The sequence below is a fragment of the Pithys albifrons genome, chromosome 3, assembly GCF_047495875.1.
Source record: "Pithys albifrons albifrons isolate INPA30051 chromosome 3, PitAlb_v1, whole genome shotgun sequence".
Classification (NCBI taxonomy): Eukaryota; Metazoa; Chordata; class Aves; order Passeriformes; family Thamnophilidae; genus Pithys; species Pithys albifrons.
In genome coordinates, this window is record NC_092460.1 from 89,129,408 (window position 1) to 89,153,284 (window position 23,877).

Below are 23,877 nucleotides of genomic sequence, written 5' to 3' on the forward strand. Positions count from 1 at the left end.
CTTGTCTCAGGTGCACTTTCCACTTACCTGCAGGACTGGGTTTTATGCAGAAACCGCCTTCACTAAAAATTCTGCAGAGGGAGAAGAGTTGAAGACAGGGATTATGATCTTCCATGCAGTGGCCTTTCATTCAGTGCTCATAGCACTGTGCTACCTACTTGCAGCATATTCAAAGATGTGGCCTAGCCCTGGAAAGCAGCAGCTCTCTCTCCAAAACTTTCTTTTGCCAAGTATAGATGTCTCCTGTGTAATATGGTGATGTGAATCACATCTGAGGCATCCAGCTTTCCTTCTGTTACCGAGGTGCAGCACTTTGAATAGCTGCTTTTGGAGATGTAACCCCTTGCTTTTAATGGTATTCAAAGTCTTAAAAAAACCTTTTTATTACGTGCTGTGTGAGTGGATTGCCAGCATGTACCCACACTTCACCATATCTGCTGAATCATATGTCATATATTGTATTTTAAATAGATGGAAAGAAGTACTCGGGGTTTTTTTTTGTTGTAGACAAACATATTCCTCTATCCCAGTGACTAATGTTTTCCAGAGGTTTTAATGTTAAGTGTGAAAAAGAGCATATGCCTGTATCATGAAGCTATGCGGATGAGCTACTTCTTAAAAACAGAGTTGCTAGAAAATTACCGTTTTTTGCCTTATGTACATTTGAATACTAGTACTATTTTGTAGTTTATAGTGTCTTCTATTTAAAAACAAATGATGGTATCTTTTCAGTATTACTAAGTTGATACTTAAAATGAATCGCATACTCTGATTTTTGCACAGGCTCTTTGCTAGGATGTGGTTTTCTAAAAATATCCTGCACAACATGAGTCTGATACAGAAACTTACACTTCATCATTTTTATGTGTTGAATGCCAAAAACATTGAGTAATTCAAGGGAGTGCGCCCCTAGATTACTCTCTTTGTAATAGAAGTCTGAGACACTGTAATTTGTAATGGACCATTTTATGATACTGTAATGTGTTACAATTGTCTAAATTTCTTTGAACTAAATGCTGTTTTGTTTTCTTTTTATGTACTGCTCAGAGTTTTTACACATAATTAAAAGATACACTGTGTTTCAGTTTTTAAACATAGTTAGAAGATACACTGTTCCGTTTGCGGATTCATCAGATCTAGCCTCACTTTTTGAGACACAGAATTTTGAGTGGGTACATAACTGATTTTTTTTTAAAAGAAGTTTTTTTGGTTTGTGCTGTATATTCTGTTGGCAGGGTGTGGTCTTTGATTGTCTCATCTGGAAGAGAAAACTGATTCTGGAGTATTTACACTGAAAAAGCCAAATAAAGTTGTACCCTTTTCTTTATCCTCTTCAGCTTCCTCATGTGTTTGTGAACTGTGTGGAATACTTTACGTCACGACTTCTTTTAGAAGAAATTCTCATCCAGTTGCAGAGTGGTTCTGAGACAGAACAGACCTCTCATGTGCCCTGTGATACTTTCAATGACTTTGTGCGTCTGTTTAAACAAGCAGTTGTGAGTCGAGAGCTTCAAGATCAAACATTATACATTGTAAGTAATTTAATTTTGAGGTCTAGTTTTGTTCCTGTTTAGAGGGAGTAAGTAATTGTTATTGATAATTTGTGTGTGAAATGTGTGCCTCATAGAACAGTTTTCACAAAATTTCTGTGGAGACCTAATTCAGAATCTGTTGATAATGGTTAAGATTCTTTTCTGTTGGTTTACAGGCTTTAGATGAGGTTGTCTATTCTTCCTGCTTTTAGAATTATTTTTTTCTACTCAAAAACTGTAGCATAACTTAACAATGAATGTAAATTATACTGCACATTTAAATTGGAGATGTAATAGTGTTACAAAGTGTTTAAATATAGAGAGCCTGTATTTGTTTTATTATTAGTAAGTCACGCTTATCTCTTTCCTTGTGGAAATTGCTTCACAAATGAGAGAGCAAAGGTGGGGATTTGAAGGAAAGGAAGTGAATTATGGAGTATGCAAGTGACAAGGCTTGGTTGGCTGGAATAGGTTCAAGTTAGAACTTACGTTATGGAGCTGAAATGCATAACTTCCTCTGTAAAAGTGCTTTTGAGATCTTGCTTCTTCAGCTACTCTTGCGGCCCTCAGAGACGGGAACTGCAGTTTTAAAGTTGAGATGGGAAAAAAGACTGCAATGAAAAAAAATGATGATATACTGAAATGGAATAAACAGGCAGACTGTGGGAAAAATAATCAGGATTTAGGTTGTAGGAATGATTGAATCAATGTAGTACTAGAACATTAGGATTTGGTTTAGATTTTTTTTTTCACTGTGAGAATCTTAACTACATGAAGGAATATAACAGCATTTATCGTGCCAAAGGATGAACATAGAAACAATTTCAGTCATACAAGAGGTCTGATAAAAGGACAATATGAAGGCCAGAATATAACTAATATATAAATGTATATATGCATTCTGGACCTGCAAAAGATACAGCCTGAAATTTCAGGTCACTATAGGAACTAAGGTTTTTTTTAAAAGATGTGAAATTGATTGTTTAAGAAAATATGAAAGCTCTCAAGATTGAGGCCTTAATGACCCTGGGAAATCACTCTGCATGTTTCTCACAGCAATTGATGTGCCCATACTGCTTTGGGTTTTTTTGCAGTCAAACAAGTTCACAATTATACTGATCATTCTTCATTCTGTTTCACAGGTTATAGTTAAATAAGTTTTATTTCCGTTTAACTCCACTGAGTTAAATAACTTCATATTATGTTTAATGGAAACAGTACTGTCTTACAATTTCCTACAGCTCATGAAATTAATAGATTTGACATACTTCTTAAAAATTGAACGAAGAAAATAATGTACCAACACTTAAAGCAGATAAGTTGTAAATAGACAATTAATTTAATTTACCATCAAAAAAGTAGTATTGAACTTCTTCAGCAATTCCGTAAGAACAAAATTTTTCTCTATAATAACCCTCAGGCAATTTCACAAAATACTTTTGTGTTAAATTTTGCTTTCCAATAAGTATTTGGATTAAAAAAACTGTCCTACATCAGTAAAGAATTCTTCATGCATTCTATGAAAATTGACATCATTCAGAAAATTAGAAATTTCTTGAATTACGGTTATAGAAAACAAAACTACAAAGATTCAGTTGCATCATGAAAATAGTTGTTGCATCAGAAGAATTAAGTGTTAAATTAGTATTTCAGTTCTGTTCTGCGTGGGAACAGACAAGAATGGAGGAAATAAATTTATGTTTATTAACCTGTGTCATTTGAATTTATTGTAGAGTGTTTCTAAACTGAGGTTGATGGAAGGACCAGCATGGTGGTAACATAAACTGGCAATGCTAACTCACTGTATTTCATTTCAGTAGTAAATAATGTACTATTTCAGCTCAATTAACTCAGAGTAAATTGAGATAAATGTTTACTTTCAAGCAAGGAATCATAAATGTTTCTCTTAACCCAAGTACTGAATGCTTGTGATTACTTATGAAAAATGAATTTATTCATTTTAACTACCTGAAAAATTGGAGCAGATGTAACTTGTAATCATTCATATATTTACAATATTTAGCACTTTATAGAAGTAACAAGCTACTGTTGTTAATGTAAATGAGCAGTCAGTTCTAAATGCTTGTATTAAAACACAGAACGGTGACAAGTCTGTATTGATGCTAAAGAATAAAGTCCAGACTCACAGGCCTTGGGTTAGGCTCTGTGGACAACTTGACATACTCCACAAGCCAGGGGCACAGTGTATTGCAGTGCTGTAAGTAGAAACTGTAGTCTTATTCCTATGTGATCTACTTAGGTCAAGACCTTAAAGGTTTGTGTTTGGCAGTTGCATGTCATTGGGTCCAATAAGCAGTATTTTATTAATAAAAGTCTGTAGCCTCTGTTTGGTCAGTTGTGCGGAGCAGTCTTCATTCCTGAAGCCATTTATTATATGAGCTGAATACAGATATCAATATAAAATCATGTATTGTAGTTTTTAAAATAAATTCCCAAGAAGTGTGAGTGGTTTGTATGATGGGATTTTGAAAGAATATTTTCTTAAAATGCTTGGTTGTCCACATAAAATTCTTCTGCTTACTGTAGGCAACAGAAATGATAGATATTGTTAAGATTTTTGTGGAAAGAGGATAGGTAATAGGACAGAAAAATATAAACTTCTAAGGACCTAGAGGTTTTCTTTCAACAGCAATAATTCAAAAGAATTAATGAACTTCAGAATTTAGCTCTATATTGCAAGTAGTAAATAAACCACAAAAGGTATATGTTTCTATTATCTTTCTTTGTTTTTGTCAACATTATATGTGTACTGAGAATACAGATTTTTTTGCCAAAGGATAACTATGCATGTTTTCATACTTCTGTTTTTATTCTCCAGGCTCCAAAATGATAATGTAGCTTCAGGTGTTTCCTGTTTAAGCTGTACATGTGCTGTGTATCTGTCACTGCTGTGAGAGGTTTGCATGCAGTAAATCCTGTACATTTCTAGGCTGCAAACTATGTGAAGAAGAGTTTCTCTGAAAATTCAGTGAATTTCTGATGATAGCTAATTTTTTAAAAAAATCAGCTCTTATTTCTGAAAAATAATTTTGTAGTTGAAAAAGATAACTCTCCTAGAGTAAGAATGTAGCTACAGTGCTACTGTACTACACGTAATTTTGAAAAATAAGAAGAATTTTAGGCAAGAATTGAGCTTTCAATGGTTGATAATGGTATCATGACTTTAGTGGTATTTCTACATGGTGTACTTAAAACTATTAATTCTTATTGCCATAAGGCCTAAGAATGTTGCTTTTCTGGGGATTATAACTTTTTTTAGATGCAGAGCTGCTTGGGCTTCCTGGAAGCACATTTGAAGCAGTAATCTCTCCAATTCAGTTTCCAGCAGCTAAGAATTAATTTGAAGTCCATGTGAGAGTGGAAGTCAACATTGTCTATATATTAATGTTTTGTTAAAAGGTCCTGGATAGAGCAGAACAGCTGAGGGAAATGGAAGCAAACATCCTGCCAGCATTTCTTAGGCTTCAGGAGTTGGTAAGTGTCTGGAAAAAATGAATTTATGTGTCCTACATACTGAAAGTAATTGAACATGTGGTGTTTCTCCATCTAGGCTTATAGATCAAGATAAGTGATTCCTTAGATGAAAGACGTTGCAAAGATAACCCTTGGCCTCCAAAAACATTGATCAAAACTAGAAACCAAACTAGAATTTAAACATTGGCAGATTTTTATTATACTTTTTCTTAAAATCATATTTAATAGTATTTTATTTTACAATATCTGATGTGTTGTAGATTCTTTGGAAGTTGGTATCAGATACATGCTGCCTTTTCTAGATTACTTTTATTTTTAGTAATGAGATTTTCAGTAGACTACCAGCTATTTAATTTGACTGGAGCTGCACAGCTCAGCAGCTGTGAATGTTCTTTGTGTTGATAGACAGTTTTTTATACTTCTGGAATTGCACCACAGTAAGTTTCTGATGGGAGTAAACCAGTGTTGTTCCCTTTCTCACTTCTGAACCATCCAAGCTTTTGCCTTGGAGTAAGAAAAAAAGGGTGCATTCTTTGAAAAGAAACTGAAGATGGAAACAGAAGATGCTGGTATTTTGAAATGTGTGAACATGTAAATAGCTGAAATTATCCATGTTATCTCAAGACTTTTGTGTGGTGCTCTTAATCTTCTGGTGGCATAGATTTCTTTATTTACTGAATGAAGACTGATTCACAACTGTGTTCTTAATCCTGGCAGCTGGTGCATTTTCTGACTCTTGTGTGTTCTGCCCATGTTCTGGACTTTACTGCTCAGAAACAACCTGTTCTGCAGAGAAAGTAGGAAAAAGCTTGGGTCTATAATTGCTTTTCAGGGACCAAAACCCCATAGACTAAGACTTAAATATGCCAGAGAAACACTCTCAAATTCAAAAGTAACCTCCAAGTAAGTTGGTCAGCTTTCTTGAGGGCTGATATTCCAGTTACTTAAATTATGGATTCTGGACTGAGGCTTTCTGAAACTGGTGTGCAGCTGATGTTGCAGAGCAATGTTGGAGGTGCCAATCTACTCCATCGCTTCCTTGCCTTCAGTGAAAGGAGACAAGGAACTCCGTTAGTAGTGAAGGATTTCATGGCACTGGAGGATCACTGATGAAGTATGTCGTGAAGATGATTATTGGATGCTTGATTTCTCTGAGGATTGTGGTGGGAAGTACTGAAGTTTTTCATATTGGGAGATGAATCAGGAACTGAACCGAACATACCTTAGTACTTCTGTCAGCTGGAACACTAGATCTGGGAGAGGAACACAGTTGATAAAAATCTACAGAAAGATGCTTTCTTGTTAAAAGGGAAAAAAAGTTCCTTAAAAACAGGAAGAAGAAACAGTAAAGAATATGGAGGGGTATCACTTCAACTAGAAGTGGGAAGAGTAAGTAAAAGAAGATTCTCCCTCTATTTCAGGGAAAGGAATAGTATTTAAACTTTTCTTTCAGGTCACTCAAAGCTCATATTCACAGCACTATCAATTCAGTTGGATTCCTTCCTTTTGCTGAGGTGCCTCAATAGCTTTCAAATGTCTTTGTTGAAGAACCATATTTAAAAGCATCTTTCATTGTGCAGAACTTTTAGTATGGTTGCAAGAAGGGAGAACGATGCATAATTTTCACAGTTTCATATTAAATAGCAAATAGTTTGAAGGGTGACCAAAATAAGAAGTATTTTTTTAATATGAAATATTTTATTACCAATTGACCAAAACATCAAACTCAAGGCTGGTATTTTGTCAATAAAAGCTTGATTAAAAAGAGTATGTTACTTTGAACAGTCATTGTTGGTAACTCGTAAAACAGTTCGGAGAGTAAACAGGTAATATTGCATTTTTGTTTTGGGATGTATGTGTTTGTTTTGAAAGACTTGATTACCTTTAAAGTAATGTACCAGATAGCTTGGTTTCAGAAATGCTGAGCTTTCTTTTGCTTCTTAACTCTTCCTGTTTGCTCTGAAAGTCTGTGTTTAATTACCAAAGTTAAATGCTCTCTTAATTTTGGGAGTAAGGGATGGAATCTATTACGTATTGTGTAGTACCAGAGCTGTTTCATCCCATGAAGCTTGTATATCAGTGAAATGGCAAAGGATGCAAAGAAATATCATATAATTATGAAAATTTGCAAATGTATGAGCTGCTTGATTAGGCCAGCTGAAGCTTTATTACTATGCTAGTAATTTGTATTAAACTGTAAATTTGATGATTTTTGTGGAACAGAAAAGTCACAATAATAATTTTTCTCATTGATGCTTTAACATGCACTGTTATTTTGTTCTTTCTTTGCCTGTCTCTTTCATTTTTTTCTCTTCCCTCTGTAGACTGACAGTAATGTGACCGTCATCCTGCTCAGTGAAATAGTTTGGGAACTGTTCCGTCCGAATGTTGGATGCTTTGATCCACTTACTTTGTATTTCCCTGATTACAGCATAGGTAAACAATTTCTTAAATCTGCTTTTTGGGGATTGTATAATACTTTGTCAAAACACGTTCAGAAGTTTTTTCCATGTTTATCAGTGGGCCTTTTACAGAATCCAGAATACGTAATAGCTACTGGAATGTAAAGTTCTGTATTCACACAACCTCCAAAAGGCTTGTCTTTTTCCACTTACCAGCACATCTCAAAATAATATTTTGGTTCCATTATATTTGCTGGTTCTTTCAGTGTAGTTTTTTGTGGGTTTTGTTGGGGTTTTTTTAGTGATAATTATAGTTTGTTTTTCCACCTTTAAAATATGATCAGTTTATTAAGTTGACTTTAAAGTAGCAAAATTTGTTTTTGTTTAAACAGGACATCTGCAGAAGATCTTGTCTCGAAACCATCCCCCAGAATACACTGCAGATTTCTATTCTGCATACATCAATATTCTGCTTGGTGTCTTCTACATGGTCTGTAGGGACCTGAAAGAACTTCGGCATCTTGTGAGAGGAGCTTCTTTACAGTTGCTTTGGTTTGAAGTGTCTTTTGCCAAATAGGCTTTGAAAGTCTAGATTTATTGTTGAGTATGGACAAAGAGAAAATCAGAGAATGATAGAATGGGTTTGGTTAGAAGGGTTCTCTGAAGGTTATCTAGTCCAGCCCCTCTGCCATGAGCAAGGACACCTTACACTAGACCAGATTGCTCTGGGCCCCATCCAGCCTGGCTTTGAACACTTCCAAGGATGGGGCATCCACAGCTTCTCTTGGCAGCCTGTGTCAGTGTCTCACCAGGCTCATTGTAAAAAAAGTCTTACTTGTATCTAGTGTAAATCTGCCCTCTTAAGAATGTGTTAGCGTAAAATTCAGTTTCCCTAAAAATCCATAATAAAGGTTTCAATTACTTTGGTGGCTGTAAGGAGCTTCTAGTGCTGTGTAATTTTCTGGTAATACACCAAAGGTATTTGGGAAAAGGCGTTTTTGCCGTATGGCAACTGAAGAATGTGAGTGAAGAAAAAGAAAAGTTGCATAAGGAAAGCTTAATAGCAATAACAAATACTATTTGTGGTTATGGCCAATGAAAAATCAGTGCTAGAGAGATCATCTGAGAGTTCAGCCTGCATTTCCCTCAGGAACATGTTGTTACACTTCAGCTGAACTTCTCTATTAACCATACAGGTTTTGTATTTAAATGAGATTCTGGAGACACAAATAGAAACCAGGGTCACAGTTCTTACAGACATGCACTTGAGTGGCTCTGCTTATGAGAATTTTGTTAGATTAATTGCACTGTTTGTACCAGTATTATGAAAATACTTACATAATTGGACCCTGGATTCTTTCTGTGGTTGACAAGTTTCTTCTCTAGAAGATCATGACAGACATATACAACTGAATGTAGCTTCTGAACAACTCTTTAGTGTCTAGTACAGACTCTAAATGTGTGTGCCATTATGTGTGATTATTAATAATACATTCTGGAATTTTATTAGATTTATATATGGAAGTTACTGCATTGGGTTTTGTATACTAGAGATTTATTAAAGTGCAGTAGGACAAAAGGAGAATGAAACCTGAGGATTATTATTTTACAAAATTCTATATGATACTGATTTAAGCAATTTAGAAAAAATCTAGATTACAGTGTTGTCAAAAATCTCTCAATCTTATGTTAGGCAAAAGGAGCTTGTTTGAATATAAAATGTGTTAGCAGCTTTTTTTGTGGTTGCTTGTTTTTTTCAAATAAATAATTTCTGTTTGTGTGTTTGTATGTGTGGCCGACTGCAGAACATTCTGAACTGCTGAAATGGAAAGTTTTACCTGAAAATGAAGGGAGTAAAAAATGTTTGAAAACCTTTTTATTGCATTTATAATCTTAAATTATGTTAGTAAAAAAATAAAAAGCAACCCGAGTGCAGTAAACAGATTATGCTGAGCTCAAAGCCAAGTAACCTGTGATAAATTACTTGTGTTTGATTTTAAGGTATAGAAATGTTGCCATGTTTTATAGTATAATGTTTGTAAGCAAGTGGCGTAATTATTGACTGCAAAGGAATTTGTTGGTTTTGCAAAGAAATTAATTAATCTGCTAGTTATATTCTGCAGCTGGATCTAATATACAGTACCTTTTTAATACATTGAATTTTTTTTTCCTTCTATAGGCAGCACTAAATTTTTCTAAATACTGCGAACCAGTGGTCAGAGGGGAAGGTAAGCCTCTCTAATTTGAGCAGCTATATGAGAGAACAGGTGGTATTTTCTGGGGTTTGTGGAGGTCTTTGCTTTGATCTTCATTGTGTGGTGACACTGGTTTCTTCGGTCACAGCAGAATTGCTTATTCCAGTTGCACCCACTGAGAAGCCTTTGCAGCAGAAGCAGTAGGTGGTATTTGGTTGTGGCCTTTTAGGAAACAGAAGTGGAAATACCATGAAAACTTTCCTCCCCCTTATAAATCTTTCTCCTCACTCAACCAACAGGACTTCTGCAAAGTAATGACATAAATAATTTCTCTATCAAGGCTAAGAAGAGAAACTGAGAGGAGAGTTTCTGTCAGACTGACCCAAATTATCTTGGAATAGCTGCAGAGAAACAGCCTTGCATGGCAGAATGTGTTTGCTGGGTGGATGGTGATGGTGCATTGTCTTAAAACGGCATTTCATAGTCAGGGTGTTTGACTGTGTCATGCCTGTGACTGTTCAGGTGTCAGGGCTGAGCTTTAGTGTTGTATGAGTTAAATGTTTAACAGAGTTGGTTCTGCTTTGGTGCAGCAAATGAACGTGACACCCGCAAACTCTGGAAAAATATTGAACCTCATTTGAAGAAGGCAATGCAGACTGTTTATCTCCGGGAAATATCCAGGTAATTTTGGGGGAAAGGGCTTGTTTGCTTTGATGAGGTTGCTGTTTTTAGCAAGCTTCCTCTCTAAATATTTCTCTACTATGTTTCATGGCTAGTATTTCATTTTTTGCTACATGTAATCTTTTTTCTCTAAAGTGAGTTTCTTTCTTGCCATATACTGTTAGAAATAGTGTATCTCAGGAGCCAATTTAAACAAAATCATATTTGTAGCATATGATAGATTCAATAAGTAAAGCAGTGGCTGCAGTTTGTGTTCTCCTTTTCTCTGATGACCATGCAGATAGATCCATTTTCTGTAATGTAGGAAACTGCCCAGCATGGGAATCCGTTGCCAGAATATACAGACACAGTTTAAAACACACTGGTAAAGTTGGCTTGGCAGATTCTCACTGCCAATGGTGTGTGCAAGCCTTAAAATGCTTGAAACATTACAGATTTTGAACATCTGTGTTTCTTAGCTCTATTTGAAGGAGCTGGGTTGGTTTGTTTACTGTACTTTCTGACCCCTTAATTTATCTTCCAAGGGCAAAATTTTTCTTACATAGAATTGCCATTTTTGACAGCATTAAAAGGTGGTGTTCTGCTAATGAACTGTTTGTCTTGGTATCATTTTAGGGTCCTTGTTTATTTTGTTCACAGACTGCTAGCAAAAAAGATGGTGATGTTCATTTTGGCTAGTAATAATTGGCTTAGATATAAAGTTTTCTCCCTCTTTGAGTGATTCTGATGTTACACAATGAGAGATAATTTAGTATTGCTTGATTTCTTTATCTTGATAAAAACCTACAGATTTCTTTCCTTTGAATGTCATTGAGTAACCTGATGACTGAACCTGAGTGTGTAGTAGAAATCTTTGCTAATATTTTAGAAAAGTGATCATTCCTTCAAAAAGAGAATTGATTTTACTTTGTACAAGCTTGGCTTCACTGTACAATGAGGCCTCAATGAGGCCATATGTTTGCCTCAAATATTTATTTATATTCAATATTGATCTTCATTACACAGTCTACTCAGGATCTTTCTGACTTTTTACATTGTGTAATTGCCTACTCTAATTAGAGTGTAATAAGAGATTATGATACAAAATAGTTTATTAATTGTTTCATTTCCAAATAACTAATTTCCCTCTTTACAGTTTTCTTTGCTTATAAATTTGAACTTGATTTGGTTTTTATTAGGAATTTCATCTTTCTGTGTAATAGTTCTAGAGTTTACCTCTGTGTGCCAGTAAACGCTTGAGGAATTAAAATCTCTATATCAGTTTTTCTGGTCACAGAACTGTGATTACTCTGGATTTTTCTTGAAGTTGTAATTTATAGCAATAGAACTTTGCTATCAGCTGTTGTGCTACCTGAACTGAGATGAAAATGAACCTTTTTTTTCTGCCAGTAAAATAGACATTGAATAAAACCTTATTTCATTGATAATTTAGTTGGTCATTCATTCTAATTCAAGTATTGCATGAGCTCTTGTTACACTGTTTCCTTAGGTTTTATGGCTTATGTCTGATAAACCCTGTTCATAAAGAACTTTAAAAAGCAAACCAAAACAGCACTGGTGCTTTTACAAACCTGATTTTTTTAATCCCTTTGTGGTATACAAAATGATCCGAACTATGACATTTCTAGCAATGTTACTCCTTATGGGAAGTTTTAAAGTGAAATTTCATGCTATTGTTTAGGAAAACACCAAACTTATTTGCAGGCATTTTACACTGACAGAATGATCCATCTGGCTGTCTTCAGAGTTTTTCAGTGAAGAATGAATATTGCTTTGGTGTTTACATAGACTTCAAAATTGCATTATGAAGTACAGTATTCTTCTCACAAACGTAAACAGTCATTACACAACTTAAAACTATTGGTGTTTTTATTTTTTATTCAATTCTGCATTGTCCTTGAAATGAATGTTATTGATGTTTTTTTACTGCTGGTAGTTGGATGGAAAGGAGTTGGTATTTTACAATTAGCTTTTTTACTTTTATACCTTAATATGGCATTATTTTTTGCCTTTTTTTTACAATATGCATAGTCTGCACATTATTGAAACTTACGTGTGAGGCAGTAAGACCTGGTACTTTTAATTATTCTCTTACTGACTGTACCCTAGCCAGGGTCATGAAATTAAAATATACATATACCAAGCAGGGAGTTTTGTCTAAAAGACTAAGAAATACTTCATTGGTTTTTATTTGCATTGTCTGTCTTTTAGCTCACAGTGGGAGCGTTTGCAGCGTGATGATGGAGAGCCTGGGCAGTTGAAAGGTATCAAATATAATAACTCTATAGGGACCTGTACCATGAAATGTGTGCTTTTCAGTTTGTGTTTGTTGTTGTTATCTGAGAACACGTGAATGAAGCTTCACAGATGAGGCCACCTGTTAGTATTCAGTTACACCTGTGGGCAATCATGTTTTTTGAGATGATGTTCTACAAAGGAGTGTGAATATATTTCCCTTACCATATATCCTGAGAGTCATCCCTTTGTGGCTAGAAGTAGATTTCTTTACATCAGTATTGCTTATGTAAGAATGGAGGAGGAATGGGCTGACGCCAATGGTCAAAACCCCTGTGTGCCCACTGGCAAAATTGTCCAAGTGGGGAGAAGAGAATATTATGTATGGTGTCTTGCACTGAATTAGCACATTGCTGAAGAAAGCAGCTGTCCTGTGTCCTGATCTCTGGGCAAAGAGAAATGTCAGAATTGCAGTGTTCTCTCTGCTCTTTCCTTGAACAAGTAGAGCTTTTTTGATTTTATACATCAGGCAGACTGGAAAGTCAAATTTCAATATATCTGTCAGCATTCATTTACAGTTTAGGAAGGAATACTAAAATATTTTCTTGGTGATGTCAGTTAGTCATGGTCTTTTGATCAGTTTGTAGCTTGGGAACACTTTTTTCTCATTTTTCATGATATAATTTCTTCTTTAGATAGTAGGTAAAATAACCATGAATTTTAAAATTGTATTAAGATAACTGCAGTCATCAAACTGTTCCCTGCATTTACTTTATGATCAGTGATTTTTTGACATTGTTGACCAAAGGAGTTTGATTCAAAGTGCTCTTATTAAACTCCCTCCTTCCATGTCCAAATGGTCATGAAGTACTTTTGCACCTGACAGCCCCAAAAAGGGAGGTTTTATTTAAAATACATTTTCTCAGACTTTAAGTATATGTTGTAGGTAAAATTATTGTGTTATTAAGCAGCATGTGATAATAACATGCTTAAAAGACAAATATAATAAATGTTAGTGTGGGTGTAGGTCAGCAAATAAGTGTTGCAGTATTGTCTGACCTGAAGAATGAGATTAAAATAGATATTTCTGTATTAAACTAAATTGTCTGTTTTGAGTTTATTTGAAGTTGCATTGTATAATTAACATGCCATGCAAGAGAATCTTTCGTAAGTTGAACTAAACCTTCTGTTCTTTTATGCATAGATGCAAGGTAATTATTGCTAGCTGTCATCTAGGACGCTTCTCGTCACACTGCAGGCTTGGAATCTTAACTTCTAAACATGTTTTATTCCTTGATCTTTATTTGCTGGTATTTGTGGATTAAAGAAAAAACATACAGGTGCTTTACAGAAAAACAAACTGTGAAAGTAGAAACCTGTGAGCAAAGAAGGCACAAGAGAGACCCTTTAATGGTCTCCATGGTTAGAGAACTAATGAATAAGGGGATTTGATGATCCTGTTCTCATGCATACGCTGTATAAAATAAAAGCAGAGAACCATAAAGGTAAAAAATACAAAAAAAGCAAAAAAGAGCGAAGATAAGTATCACTAGACTGTAGTTCTTGTGTGTAACATTTTCTGTAGAAAATAAGACAGTGGCTAAAAATTGTGAGATGACCTGTTTTTCAGAAGTGCAGCACTGCTGCTTTCCTCACCATGCCAGCCTCGTTCCTGGGTGAGCCGTTTGGCACAGTCTGGAGCAGTCTGAAGGTTGAGTCTTGGAGAAAAGCTTTGACATTGTATTTACGTACAACTCTTTATCTACCCTGGTTGCCAGAGAAACTAACTTAAATGAAAGTAGCCTGGAATTATTTATATATATTTTTAGGAAGATTTATGAATCTCTGATTCTTCAAATACAGTTTCTGAAATGAGTCTAAAAAGGCTTGTTAGTTTTGTTTAGCTTTGTGCCTTGCCTTGGCACTTCACTGAGTTTGTATTTGTGATAATGGGGTTGAGAAAGTAGCCATCCATTCTCATTTAGTTACAGGAGTAGAGCAAGAGAGAAGGAGAAAACGAGTGCAGACAAGTCTAATTTGAAGTTTGTGGATGTTCAGACTGGATTTTGTTGACTCATAAACTGTTTGTTTGTTTTATAGGACTTTCTGCACATACACATGTGGAACTTCCTTATTACTCCAAATTTCTTCTAATAGCTGCTTACCTTGCCTCCTACAATCCTGTTAGGACAGATAAGAGATTCTTTCTTAAGGTAATGAGATTTATTGCTTAGTGATGCCTACTGAATTCCTGCATACTGAATTTCCTAGTTTATAACTCTCCAGCTATTAATTTTAAGCTATTTCTGTTTGTGCTTCATTTGATTAGATCAAAAGATTTTCTGTAGATCACGTATTGTGATTGATAATGATCACTTAGTGATTACAAGTGTCCAACAAAGCCAACTTTGTCATCATGTCAATATACATGAAACGTCATTACAACAAAAGTATTGTGCTTTTGTAAGTTGATATAGCTCTATTAAGAAAAGGTTGTGGAGTCTCTACAGTGTCATTAGGTATAAGCCATGCTTAAATTTCCAGAGTAAGGTACAAGCCACAACTGCCTTGGCCTTGAATGAGGTAAAGTGACATAGTGCATTGTTAACTTGTTTACACAGTTTTAAGCCTCTGAAACAGAAGCATACAAGCAGTTGCTTTTGCAGAAGATGTGGTTCCCTTAGCTGGTTTGTGCTGTGTTCATATGGTGGTAATGCATGTTTTAGGATGAATGTAATGCAGTTAGGCTTTCTATGCATTATATCAATTACTACAGTAGGTATTGATTTATGCATGTGTGTATAAATGTATGGTGTTCATGATGGGTAGGTGTAAGCAATTGAAGAAAATGAGGGCAGTACAAATTTGTAAACATAATCATTTTCTTCCCTCTTCCAAAGAAAAAAAAATCATAGGTGTATGTATTGAGAAGTTACTGCTGTTCTAGTGATGATATACTAGTATTGGTTTAGTTTAAATTTAGTTGAAGTATTGCTTTTATGTTTCTGGTATGATCTTACTGAAAACTGTTGGTGCTTCACCCTTGTAGTAAGTGTAGAGAGACAAGTTTTCTTTGCGGGCAAGCTTTGTGCTTTTCACTTGGCCAAAGTATTTTCTTAGAGGTTTATTTGCCGAAGAAGTGTTTCTGTACAGATTTTTGCATATCAGTCTTGAAACTCAAAAGAAACAGGAAAGCTTACAAGAGTCATATCAGTAATGTATGTCAGCAAAGTGTGCCTTATCTTTCTTGTTTGTGTTCAGTAAACATCTTTCTCAATTTGATTTTTTTCCTTTCTCCTTTTTTAGTATCTCTGAGTTAAATGCCAGTCTTGCACATGAACCCAAATAAACTTTTGTACAATAAACATGAATGTCTAAGATTTTTGAAGCAGAGATCTTGAAGGCATTTTGATCAGTGCTAGATATTTTTCCCAAGAACTGGTGATGCACAGGTTAACCTTTTTTATGCTACATATATCATCTGGTAGCAGTTAACCCTTCAGCAGGTCTAAAGTTGAGTTTCAGAAATAGCTACATCTTGAAGCCCGACAAAATCAACATGTTTGGCTGGGGTTTCAAACTGAGTATTTTTATGTGCCATGTGAACAATGAAAATAGAGTATGGTTTTTATCAGGTTTGTAATGAGATTCACAGCAGATTACAGAGAAGTATCTTCTGGAGTGATTTGATTTAGAATTAGTAGACAGCAAAAGGGATGCAAACAAAAAGAGCTGGCTGTAGTACAGTAAAAATAAAGTCACAGTTTGTGGCAGCCTGGAATGCTAACAGCCCAGCAAAGCAGGGAAGTGATAATTGGCACCACTGCTATTAGTTCTGTGAAAATGCGAACTTTGCAGTAGATTGAGAGAAAAATGCGAAGCTGGTTTGGAAGATAGTCTTTAAACCAAGAAAGAGTAGCAATACATATATATATCTGAAGTCATTAATAAAAAAAGAGCATTAAAAGCTAATTGAAAATTAGCTCTGAATTTCCTATGTTTGTGCTTGCAGAGAAATAAGGCACCTGCTTGCTTGCTATGAAACACTTTTGGTAGAACTTGGATACAGCATATGGAAATCCCAGTGTAACCTTTAAAATGCACAAATGCAGTTTGTTGTGGTCCATCCTAACCCTGCTGTGTAACCTCAGGCCTGATCACTTTCCCCTCTGAAAGGTCATGATTATCACTGCAGTCTTCTTTTCAAAGGCATGATAAAAAGATTAATTTGCTTTCTCGAAGCATGTGTGATATGTATTAACTGAATGAGCTATTTTTTAATCAGACAAATCATGTAAGGGAAATTAAGCCCTGTCTAATACTAAGCTCTTCAGAAGTCAGTCAAGAGAAACCACATTTACTGAGACCTTTTTGACGTGGCTGAGTATTGAGGGTCGCAAATACTAAGTACAAGCTTTTGAACATTATAATGAAAAATAATTCCATTATTTGAGTTATTTGTTTCCCTGATTCATTGACCATACTTATAAGGTGTACTTATTAATAAGGTATACTTTTTAGGGCTGTGGAAAAACTTATCAGGTGATATTTTGAAAAAGAACACTTAACTGTGTTTAAAGAATGTTATACTTGTACCTCTTACATCACTTATATTTGTCATCCTCCATGTCTCTCTTGGTCTTTTTTATTTCTTTTTTTAGTCCCTTCATTTGTAACGTCATGTTTACTGTATTTCTGTCCTTACCTTGCCCTCACATTTTCAGTTGAGATCCAGAGCACTTGATTATTTTCATTGGATAGTCCTTCCTTCCTTAAGACTGCTTTAAAGCTGTAGCTTTTTAAATGATGTTACTCTCTTCAAGAGCAATCCCCCATCCTCTCCTCTTCCTTGCTTTTGTCATTTAGCTCATGCACCTTGAATATCTTTGTATTGTATTGATTAATTTCCTGCTTGTCATTCTGCCAACTTGTGTACTATCCAAATTCTAAAATGGGGTCAATAAAAGGTGAAAATTCAGATGTATTTTATGCAAGGATACATTTTAAAAATGAAGTGGCCATCATTTAAACTTTTCTGGAAAGAACATCTGTCTTTTTCATTAGATGATTGAGGATATGAGAGGATGGTGGTATGAAGTCACGTTAAAAACAAGATTTTATTGCCTCTTCTCATCAGTCCTTGATTAGATGAGAAAAAACTCTTACGCATGTCACCTAAAAATATTAGTGTGTTGTATTTTGGCTTTGCAACACTTGGGACATGATGAAGCAGGAAGTAAGGCAAGTGTCATTTTAGGGCTTTATAGTAAGAATATCAGAGACAAATACTGGGGGTGTAGTAAAAAAAGTAGACCTGGAGTAAAATACTACATTTGTTGCATATATATTATTTGTTGACTGTGTTGATTCCGTCTTTGCTCTTTTTTGTTGTTTGCAGCATCATGGGAAAATCAGAAAGACCAACTTTATGAAGAAGCATGAGAAGGTATGTATTTTGTCTTTCTAAGCTGAACTTGGCAGCAAGGATTTTCTTTCTACTATACTTGTGGTTCTGTATTTCCTTTTGTGTCATTGATTACTGCAGAAACAGCAGAATTGCATAAACAACAATTTGTTTTGTATGATACAAATTTCTGTGTTACACACATTTTTATTTTATTGAAACTGGCATAAAATCATCTCCTAATGCCACAATTTTGTGTATAACAAAGTGTGTTTAATAAAGCTATTTAAAGGACATCATAGGTGGAGCAGCCAAATTACAGAATTTCTCTCAAAAAAGAATTCTATGTTCTTTAAAAAAATTAATAGAAAGAATTCTATAGTGAGGGAAACTGAAATATAAAGAATTACATATGTAGTGTTATAAATAAAGACTCCTTTGCTTCAGTTGGTGTGACAGTTTGTATCAGTCTGCCTTCCCTCCTTTAGAGGAGCTTGTCTAAAGGCTGATTTACAGATCAGGTTCACCCAGCTCTGGTGAGTGCCTGCATCTAAACCAGGGTCTTTATAGCCAGTGCAGGGCCAGTCGATGCAGCCATTGGACTGTAGGGTGTGATTTGGCTCATGCTAAAGTAGGTTTTACATTCAGTCAGATGAATTGCACCACAAATTGTATTGATTAGATTTCTACTGCCTATAATGGAAACTTAGGGAACGAGTTTGGCTGTACATACCTACTTGGCAGAAAGCTAACACTGGATGAAATAAATCCTTCCTTGAAAGTTTAGGTGCAGCAAGACTGAAAATCTGTTTTGTGATTAACTCTGTTCAGTCCAGAGGTTGTGAGGTTTTTCTAACTAGAAAAAGTGAATCTTGTGAATGGGAGGAAGAAATTAAATTTATCATTCTGTTAATTGCCCTATTGCTGATTAAAGCAGAATTTGTTGGGTTTCTTTGAATGATTGCCCTGCAGTGATGTTTTTCCAGTTTAGTGACAAGTGAGAGATCTTCCTGATGAAGCTGCTTTTGGAGATGTCCTTTTTCAGTTGTCAGTCCATCAGAAGATCAAATGTGGTTTTTATTGGAAATGAGTTTATCTTGTATATCTGCTTCAGTTTCAGTGTAGGATTTGTTTTGTGTCAGAATTTCTTGCTTAAAACTGAACATGCTTCATTCATACAATAATCAGAGAAGTTTGAAAATGCTTTCTGATAAAAAATAAGAAGAGGTATAGTTCTATCTTTAGATGATAAAAAGATTGAAAATTCAGCCAGCTGAGGTTAAGGAGTTTCTGCCTTTTGTGCGCATAGTTTAGTTTGGGTTAAGCTTTTACGTTTCAAAGCATGCTGGCAAGCTCTTATTCTTGTTTGTGGAATTTTGGAATGTGAATACATGGCTTGCAATTGTGGAATGGTGCCAGGTAAGCAGTGGAAACATGAGAATGACACTGTAGATAAAAAGCATGAGCACAGATAGTGGTAACTGGGGAAGGGTCTTTTTTGAACAATGAATCTATTACTATTGTTGAAAAATGATTGAGTTAATTTGATGGCTATAAACGTTTTTGACCAGGTTTTCTTAATTTGGAAGGTATCTTTGTTTTTAAGAGATGTTGGGTCCCTTGCATTTTTATAAATACTAATCTATGTAGCATTCTACCTTATCTCCTTGCAGAAGATTTGTAAAATTCTTAGCCTTTATCATGTTATATTTGAAGGAATTTCTATACAATTCTGCTTCTTCAAAGAATTTTTTTCTCTTGAATAACTAAAAAAGAAGTGCTTCATCTAGAAGTTAAACTTTCTTAGAGTTAAGTCTTCTGGCTTTCCTCCAGGAAAGCATTTCTCTTAGATAATTTGGAAATTCCAAACAGTATTCTTTCTAAGCAGAGAGTTGATAATATTGAGAGGAACAGATTTCCGAGGTAACTGTATATACTAGACAGAGCTTCAGAGATTACCGCATGCTAATTGCATTTGACAGCTGCTTGGAGTGGACCCATTTTAATTACTCTGTTTATTGGCTTTTTCTGGTGATAATTAAGAATATGCTTCACAGACATGACATGTTTAAAAGCAGAAGGGCAGGCAATTGTACCGTTCATAACTTACACCATGTCTGCGTTCTGACTGAAGGTGCCATGCTAAAGTTTTGACTGCAAGTTTTCCATGTTTTTCCACACTGCTTGCTTTGTCAGCCAAGAGGTAGCTTTGGGGACACCTCCTTGGTGTGAAAAGTTAAAACGTATTAAAATACCTTTTAGTTTTGCTGACAAAATGAATGGCTGTGTTTTGCTGGTGACTAATGCCACAGAGGTGCTGGTGGTATATTTGAGATGTTCTTTCCCAGAAGCATTTTGAAACAAACTTTCCCTTGAAAATCCTCTTTAATCTTGGTTACTCTTCTAGTAAGAATAAATCAATGTACAGTACAAAAAAGGCAAGTGGATAGAATTAAATACAAACTTAAAAGGAAACAAGTATTTTCCTTGTAAGAACTTTTGACAGTATAAATCTCTGTAGTCCTAACTATGTTGCCTGCATTGTAATGCTACCCAGTTCTGCCTTACTGTGTTTCTCTTTTTTGTGAAATTGGTTGCTTTAAAAAAGCATTGAAAAATCAGGAACTTTTATTTCTTTGAATTCAAGTGGATGCAATGTTACTACATCCAATAATCTGTAATGCCTAAAATGTCCATCAGTGCCAGCTGAGGTGTGAAGTATGCAGGGTGAAAAAGAGCTTTGTAAATGCAAAATTGAGTAAACACGATGTGTTCTGATAAGTTTGGCTGTAGTGGGCCAGTACCTCGTTATACAGCAGCTCCAAGCAGCAAAGCAGCTGACCTTGGGCTCAGCCATCTGAACTCTTTATGTTAGCCAGCTAATTTTGTGGGAGGCAGATGCACTCGGAGTTTTACACTCAGTAATCTTTGGGCTGCATCTGGAATACTCTCCAGTTTTATCCCCCTTCTTTGGAAGCAACCTTCAAGCTCCCTTCCAACTCAAGCCATTCTCTGATTCTGTGAATACCATAAAACATCATCTTCCCTCTTTAATCCTTAGATTGGGCAAGATTATTTAATATGACAAGTAAATGTATAAATCTAATGACAGGAAATTTGGCATCAGATCATCTGTTATAGCTCAAAAATGTTCCTATTTATTGTGCTGTTTGAACACTTGCCATGTTAAACAGATCTCTCTCTCTCTCCATCTTTACTTGATCAGTGTTTTCCATGATGTGTAAGTAGGCTGTATGAAAGGCTACTGTGGATTGTAGTGCCTACCCAGAGACCAGAAAGATAAGAGAATAATATCTTGTGGTAGTCCAGGAGAGATCTGTTGAATTAAGAAGTCTTGTTTCTGTTGCAGACCAGCAATCACCTCCTTGGGCCAAAGCCATTTCCCTTGGACAGATTGTTAGCAATATTATATAGTATTGTGGACAACAGAGTTGCTCCAACTGCAAATATATTTTCCCAGGTGAGTGTGTACGCTTAATTTACTTTTTAGTGTCTGGAATTCACAAAAAAGTTTTACATGGTTTTTGTAAGTCATCATTCTAATTAAAAGTTATGAGAAAGTAAACACAACAGAAATTTGAATTGAAGTCTCAGAGTATTTATGTATATTACTAGCTGTGCATTCAGTACTTTTACCTGTGTAAAGGTCTGAAATCTAATAGCTAACTTTTCCTGATCCTGGACTGTGATCTGTGCTGATTAATTCCTTGGTTTCTCATTGAAGTCTGTAAGCCTGTTTGCATTTCAAGTTCAATGTATAGATGTTCTCTGTCCAGTGGCCAAAATTAGTCACATGTAAGGCATGTTACAAAAATGTAGTGGTGAGGAAGGGGCAGAGGGAATAAGGTATTTATAGGTGAAAGATATTTGCTGTGGTAGATATATTTAATGTTTTTTGTTTGGAGTAAATGGAAGTCTTGCAGAGAAGAGTGACTATCCCGTTTCACTAGATGGCAGCATAACTATACAGTTGAGTGGCATTAAGTAAATCTACCTTCCTCTAGAGCTCTGGGTTTATCAAGTGTGTATTGACCTATACTGTAAAAGTGAAGATAGTTTTGTACTATCGACTTGATTCTTAGATATTTCATTTCAACCTTAGAAATTCTCAATTTCTTCCTGCTTTCCAGCTGTAAGTAGCTTTTACTTACTGAAATATTTTCTACCTTTCATAGCTAGGTATCAGATTTAGCCACGGAATGTTTGAATTTATTGTCTGTGTTCTTGTTGAGTTCAAGGAACGTATGTGTTTCTGTGTAGAATGTTAGCTGTGTATTCTCATTATTTTTGGCTATCGAAAATGTCTTGGTATACATTAGATGTGAATGGATTATGTTTTACAATGTATTTTTAAAACTAGTATGTCTGCATATTTAAGGTGCCTTCCAGGTAAGAGAACAGATGTCTTTATTCCAATGCACATTTAAGTAGTACTGAAGACATAGTCTGTACATAGAGTGTAGCTCTCCCTTAGGCTATATTACAGAATGAAAAAATTCAAAGAAATGCTTCATTCTAATTTAGAGTGTGCACTAGATGGCAGTGTTACCAAAGAATATCTGCAATTCTCTATTTTTCTGATATCTGTAAATTGTGCTATAAAGATATAAAACGATTGTTTTTAACCTTAACTGTTTGAGGGCAAAGAAGTTGAAAATAAATATGTTTATACAAAAATAAAAGTTTTTAAACAATTTTTAAAAATATTTGTAATTGTAAAGCAATTTTTGCATGAAATTTTAATTAAAAATATTGAAATGTCTAATGTAAAGTAATATACAAAAGAATTGAAAATGGGTTTTGAAAGTAGTTTAAGCTAGGCATAATATTTAATTGCATTTTTTTCTGGAATAGTTTAAAACAATTTATATTGCACAGACTTCTGCCATTAGTTGTTCTGTAAATACATTTTTCAAACAAAGTAAATATTTAGCAGCTGGGTTATCCTTAGTAGTATTGGTTCATTTTAGTGTTACAAAATACAAGCTTTTTATTTTCTTTTTTATATATACAGCATGGAAATCATTCAAGAATTGCGCTGAAGTTTAAAATGCTTTAAGTCAAATATTTGTCTTCTTAACTAATTCAAGATTAATTTTATGTGCTCTTTAATTTGTAAACTGAGAGGCTGTACATGAACCAAATATGTATTAGTTCTTCCCATGTACTGTCAGAAAATAGCATGGCTTGGCTTTAAAGTTGATCGACAATCGCAGTCAAGATTGAAGAAGGACTAGCAGCTGCTTTAAGATCTGTCTTTTGCTGATCTTGTGATATTTCTTATTGCTTCTTGTTTCACTGCATAATTTCTATTCACATGAAAATTTTGGTTATTAGCGATTCAGAAGTGAAACTTTTATGCTAATAAGCAGCAAAATTGCATTTTTCCTTTTAATGCTCGTGCTTTTTTATAGTGTTTCATTTTTACTAAATAGAATTTCAACTTAAATTTTGAATTTTAAGCTTTGCCCTTTAATATTATTAGTCCTCAAAATGGTCTCATACTTTTTTTCCAAGCAAAAAGTTAATGTGTTCTCTTAAAGCATGATCTTTGCAACTAATACAAAACTAAGGTTTTTTCTGCTGTAACTTCTTGCTGTAAATGGGTTACATGAGAAAAATTTGGTCTCATTCAGTTTTGTTTTTCCTCATTAACAGGAGAGTAACACTGGGGGGGGGGGGGTTGGGGGGAGTGGCAAAAGGCAAATTTCCACTTGTGCAAATAAAAAATTGTTTCAGTTGCCACTTAAAAGTTGAAATTTCTCTTGGTTTTGTGCTCTTTTTAAACAAACATCTCATCACTCCAGTGAGGATTGTTTGAGGGGAAGTTAAGGTAAGGTCTGGGGGTTTTAATTATAGCCTATTATCTCAGTACATACATGAATGTCTGCATTCACTTGAGAAGTTTTAGT

General features: G+C 35.0%; 1 protein-coding gene across 2 annotated transcripts in view; it reads left to right on the forward strand.

Moving 5' to 3' along the window:
• The window catches only part of ORC5 (origin recognition complex subunit 5), a 66,396-nt gene that overhangs the window by 5,924 nt on the left and 36,595 nt on the right, over nucleotides 1-23,877 (forward strand). For both annotated transcript variants that reach the window (XM_071550051.1, XM_071550052.1), the window contains exons 4-13: nucleotides 1,338-1,532; nucleotides 4,953-5,027; nucleotides 7,352-7,463; nucleotides 7,822-7,952; nucleotides 9,609-9,657; nucleotides 10,215-10,305; nucleotides 12,517-12,569; nucleotides 14,641-14,753; nucleotides 17,939-17,986; nucleotides 21,315-21,425. In XM_071550051.1, the coding sequence (XP_071406152.1) occupies nucleotides 1,338-1,532; nucleotides 4,953-5,027; nucleotides 7,352-7,463; nucleotides 7,822-7,952; nucleotides 9,609-9,657; nucleotides 10,215-10,305; nucleotides 12,517-12,569; nucleotides 14,641-14,753; nucleotides 17,939-17,986; nucleotides 21,315-21,425 (978 nt within the window). The remainder of the gene's footprint in view (nucleotides 1-1,337; nucleotides 1,533-4,952; nucleotides 5,028-7,351; nucleotides 7,464-7,821; nucleotides 7,953-9,608; nucleotides 9,658-10,214; nucleotides 10,306-12,516; nucleotides 12,570-14,640; nucleotides 14,754-17,938; nucleotides 17,987-21,314; nucleotides 21,426-23,877) is intronic.